This window comes from Vitis vinifera, chromosome 10, assembly GCF_030704535.1.
Source record: "Vitis vinifera cultivar Pinot Noir 40024 chromosome 10, ASM3070453v1".
In the NCBI taxonomy this organism is placed as follows: Eukaryota; Viridiplantae; Streptophyta; class Magnoliopsida; order Vitales; family Vitaceae; genus Vitis; species Vitis vinifera.
Genome location: NC_081814.1, coordinates 22,640,932 through 22,646,367, shown reverse-complemented (window position 1 = coordinate 22,646,367; position 5,436 = coordinate 22,640,932). Strand labels below are relative to the sequence as shown.

The following is a 5,436-nucleotide window of genomic DNA, read 5'->3' as shown; positions in this document are numbered from 1 at the left end:
AACCTTGCTCGGGTTTCAAGGCAAGCAATACATTTTTCTTTTTCTTTCTTTTTCCAAAGGCTCATTGGCCTTTTATAAGGTGTCTCAACACTATTAAAATGAGGTCAAAGGTACCAAGTCTAAATTTTCCTAAGTCAAGGGGGAAAATAGTTTTTCATCTTATAAACGGAACCTAGTGTGCACGGTGTGTGATAAGGTTAAAGTGGAAGAAATAAGGTTGAAATCAATAGGAGTTCAATAATTCATCAACTTTAATAAACATAATACAAACTCTAAGTTTCAAGTAGAAGGACAAAAATTTAATTTCTCCCATTTCATTTTGAAATTTTTTTCCTTAATAACCATGGAGAGTATTCAAAAAAAACCTTAAAAAAATTTAAAAAATTAAGCAAAAAGCAACTAAATTACCAAAATAAATTAGCAATAATAACAAAACTTTCTTCCTCAACTCTCCCCCCAACCAAGCTGAACATTGTCCTCAATGTTTCAAGAGCGATTAAAAAAATAAAGGGAGGAAGTGGTACCTCCTGAGTGATACAGAGTTTGAGTCGTATAGGAGAAACCACATGTTTCAAAGATAAAAGAGTGATGAGAAAAGGGAATATAATCCAAAATGATATAAATATGTATTACATGGAAAAGAAATATGCATGATGTTCAAGTAATACAACCAATCCCAGTATATAAAACATCAAAAAGATGGGATTTACAAGTGTAATATAAAAAGTAAGTAAGAAAAATATAAAAAGATCAGATAGTGGTGGGATCATGTGATGGCTCTGCTCTGATCTCCTCATCTGGTATGGGCTGCTCCGCTGGCATCATCTCCTCATCTGGCACTGGAGGCTCAGATGGTCCAGACCTATCATGCCCAGGAAGTGTCTGCATACTCAGATGCTGCTAGATCTGATGAAGGATCATGGTATGCTGGGTCTGAGTAGCAATGATCTGATCCTGGTGTGCACGAATAGTGGCCATTTGCTAGATAAGAGAATCCTGAGCGGTGCTCAGGATCTGCAATGAGTGCACCAAGCCTCTGAATTCCGTAAGAGAAATGGTGACAGTGGGCTCAGATGAAGGAGGAGGTGTTGATGTATCTGGCACGACTGGTGGAGCTGGCTGAGTGATAGGAGAAGCAGGAAGTGTAGCCTCAGGCATGTGCACTGAGGTGTGTGCTGTAGGGGCAGGAGGTGTAGTGTCAGTGAGAATCTCATCCTGCTGGGCCTGAGGTAGCTGCTCATCTTGGGGTAGCTCTGGAGGTGGGGGCATATCTGGGGCTCCCTGAGGTGGAGGTACAACTGGGGCTCCCTGAGGTGCAAAGTAGGCTGCCAAGTGATGCCATTTGTCGAGAGAGAAGTCCTCTCGACAATGGCGGCGCCTCTCAAGGCGGGGCTCTCCAGGATAGCCCAGGTGCTCTAAAATCTGGCAGAGGAGCCTCGGAAATAATAATGGGATGACATCTGCCCTCTGAAGCTTCTTCTGATGGACTTTCTCTTCAAAATGAAGAAGAGAAGTCATAATCAAATGATGAGGGCCGAAGTAATATCCCTCAGAAATCCTAAATAATGCCTCAAGTATAGCTCCTCTCCTCTGAACTTTATGCTGAAGTGGGAAGATGTTGGCACGCAGGAGCACATCAATAAGGAGCATCCTAGATGGAAGCTCTCTCCTAGTCAACACTGAGGCTGTAGAAGTCCCCCTAGACAATATACGAACCATGTCCCTCTGAGAGAATGAGGACCACTCCCTGAAGTCTGCTTGAGTCACAGGCTCATAAGGTATACGGAGGGCCTCAGCAATGTGACGAGCTCCAATGGCACCCTGGCGTCCATCTATGGTAAAATGGATGAGAGTAGGATTCCGGATGCCTCGAGTAGTCATAGACTGATAAAAGTCTAGAACTACTCTGGGATAATAGAATTGCCTAGGGGTGAGAAGATGCTCTATGTGATACCTCTGCAGCAAACGGAATGAATCCCTGAGCTCTGGCTGCTGTCTGAGAGCCTCGACATCAAACCAGGTCTCTGAGTGGAAAGATCGATCTCTACAATCCAGGTTGCCCTCTATAGGCGGTCCTGCGATCATAGGACGCCTGATGACGGTCTCGAGAGGAATCCCCACGGGAATCTGAGAGTCCTCTGTAGGCGGCTCTGCATGAGGTGACTGGGATGGCTCATCAGGACCCGAGAACTTGGTCCTCTTCGCAGGTGGCCGAGGAGCAGGCCTCTTACCTTTGGCGGCGAGTGGCACAGGGTCAGTGGGTGGCCTCCTGGTGGGATACCGGCGCTGAGAAGGCGTTCCACCCTCAGATGGGGGAACGGTGGAGTCTTGAGCAGGTGGCGAAGAGGCGCCTCCAATGGCGGATTGCTCTCGTCGAGGCATCGGCGAGGATGGGGATGCGGAAAGACCTCCCCTAGTCTTTGCCATGGCCGAAATGGAGCGAGATGGCTGTTCGAGAGTTCCAAAGGCTCGCAAGTGGTGCGTGGGCTGGTCTCTTCAGCTTCTCGCCTTCAAGGGTTTATATAGAGATGGGGTTTGGGAGGGTTTTGATGTTTAAAAATTTTCCAAGGCAACCGAAAAGTCGTTTTTGGACGTTAGGCAAAATCCTGGGGGTAAAATTTTAGTTTAAAAGTCAGTTAGGAGTTTTCGCAGCTTAAAATTTCACTGTGCGAAATTTTCGCACCTTGAATTTGACTGTGCGAAATTTTCGCACCTTGAACTGAGAATTTCGCACCTTGGATTGCATCGTGCGAAATTTTCGCACTTTAAACTGAGAATTTCACACCTTAAATTAAATTTTGCACTCAATTTCGTACTGTGCGAAAATTTCGCACCTTGATTCGCACGGTGCGAAAAGTGGCTTGAGGTGTGCGAAATGGCACTCGTGTGCCAGGAGGGAGTTTCGCACGGTGCGAAAATTTTTGCACCTTGAACAGTGGTGTGCGAAATTGACATTTAGGGAATTCGCACCTTCTTTCGCACACTGGAATGAATTTCGCACCTTGATTCGCACGGTGCGAAAATGGCCTTAAGGTGTACGAAATTTTCGCACCTTGATTCGCACGGTACGAAAATGGCCTTGAGGTGTGCGAAATGGCACTCGTGTGCCAGGAGGGAGTTTCGCACGGTGCGAAAATTTTCGCATGTTGGATTCCATCGTACGAAATTTTCACACCTTGAATTGCAGTGCTCTGTTCCCTTGCTTTGTTCCCCTGTCTTGCTTTTGAAGGCTTCTCCACATTTTTTCTTGATTTTTTTTCTGAAATTTAACATCAAAATTGACTTGAATTAAGACAAAATAAACCAAGTTTGAACAAGAATTAAAATCAAAATAAATAGAAAACAAAAATTCAACTATAAAACTATAAAAATTCATGGACTTATATAGTCCATGAAACCCTGTTTTCCCTCAAAGTTGTTGTGGTTCAAGGAGGTTGATTTCCTCCTTGTCTGCATTGTAAGGCTCTATGAATGGCTTGAGACGATGGCCATTGACTTTGAAGGTTTGATTGCCTTTGGAATTGAATACTTCCACCACTCCATTGGGTTGCACTTCATGAATTATGAAAGGACCCGTCCACCTGGATTTCAATTTTCCTGGAAAAAGATGAAGTTTAGAATCATAAAGCAAGACTCTTTGTCCCTTGGTAAAATTCTTCTGATTTACCAACTGATCATGCCATTTTTTCAACCTTGCTTTTGCAATTTTTGAATTGAGGTAAGCATCATTCCTCATTTCCTCCAATTCATTCAAATCCAAACATCTCTTCAACCCGGCTCTTGTCAAATCCATGTTGAGCTTCTTGATTGCCCACCATGCTTTATATTCAACCTCCACTGGAAGATGACACGCTTTGCCATAAACAAGGCGATAAGGAGACATTCCAAGAATGGTTTTGTAAGCGGTCCTATAAGCCCATAAGGAATCCAGGAGCTTAATAGACCAATCCTTTCTATTCACATTCACCACTTTCATCAATATATTCTTGATCTCCCGGTTGGCTAACTCAACTTGGCCACTTGTTTGAGGGTGATAAGGTGTAGCTACCTTGTGCTTAACCCCATATTTGGCTAGAAGAGTCTCAAAAAGCTTATTGCAAAAGTGGGTTCCTCCATCACTGATAATGGCCTTAGGCACTCCAAATCTTGCAAAGATGTTGTCCTTGAGGAATTTAAGAACCACCTTATGATCATTGCTCCTACATGGGATTACTTCTACCCACTTAGAGACATAATCCACTCCCACCAAAATGTAGGAATGTCCAAATGACATTGGAAATGGTCCCATGAAGTCTATTCCCCACACATCAAAGACATCCACTATCAAGATGGGGTTCAAGGGCATCATATTTTGGCGTGTTAGCTTACCAAGCCTTTGACACCGATCACATCCCTTGCACATAGAGTGGGCATCCTTGAAAAGAGAGGGCCACCAAAAACCTGATTGGATCACTTTCATAGCTGTTTTCTGGGAGGCAAAATGACCTCCACATGCACTATCATGGCAATGGAAAAGAATTCCTGATTGCTCTTGTTCAGGAACACATTTCCTTATGATTTGATCCGCACAATATTTGAAGAGAAAAGGCTCCTCCCAATAATAGGCATGGATCTTAGCAAAGAAATGCCTCTTGTCTTGGGCACTCCACTCACTTGGAACTTCTCCAGTAACCAAGAAATTTGCAATGTGAGAATACCATGAAGCTACCTCTATTGACATGAGAGACTCCTCAGGGAAGTCATCATTGATAGGCAGACCATATGAGTCATGTGCTATCACAAGTCTTGACAAGTGGTCAGCTACCACATTTTCTACCCCCTTTTTATCCCGAATTTGGAGATTGAATTCTTGGAGCAAAAGGATCCATCTTATCAATCTTGCCTTGGCATCTTGCTTGGTTAGCAAGTACTTCAAAGCGGAATGGTCAGTGAACACCACTATAGAGGACCCTACCAAATAAGCACGAAACTTATCCAAGGAAAAAACTACTGCCAACAACTCATTCTCAGTAGTTGTGTAGTTCCTTTGAGCCTCGTTCAAAGTTTTGCTTGCATAATAAATCACATAGGGCCTTCCATCTTCTCTTTGCCCCAAAACAACCCCCATAGCAAGATCACTTGCATCACACATTACCTCAAAAGGTAATTTCCAATTTGGGGCTCTCACTATTGGTGCAGTTGTGAGGAATTGCTTCAGTTCCTCAAAACTCTTCTGACACTTCTCATCCCACACAAACTTGGCATCCTTTACCAAGAGTTCACAAAGAGGCTTTGAGATTTTTGAAAAATCCTTAATGAACCTCCTATAGAACCCGACATGTCCTAGGAATTGCCTAATTCCTTTAACATTTGTGGGAGGTGGCAACTTAACAATTAGCTCCACCTTTGCCTTATCTACCTCAATGCCATTCTTGGAGATGATATGTCCTAAGACAA

General features: G+C 43.6%; 1 protein-coding gene across 1 annotated transcript; it reads right to left on the bottom strand.

Annotated features, from left to right (window-relative positions):
- Window positions 1–865: 865 nt before the first annotated feature.
- On the bottom strand, window positions 866–2,427 carry LOC109123294 (uncharacterized). The gene is made up of 3 exons (XM_019222562.1): window positions 1,906–2,427; window positions 1,108–1,308; window positions 866–1,036 (listed from the first exon to the last, which is right to left on the bottom strand). Exons 1-3 carry the CDS (start codon window positions 2,425–2,427, stop codon window positions 866–868), a joined length of 894 nt encoding a protein of 297 aa, XP_019078107.1.
- Between the last annotated feature and the right edge of the window lie 3,009 nt (window positions 2,428–5,436).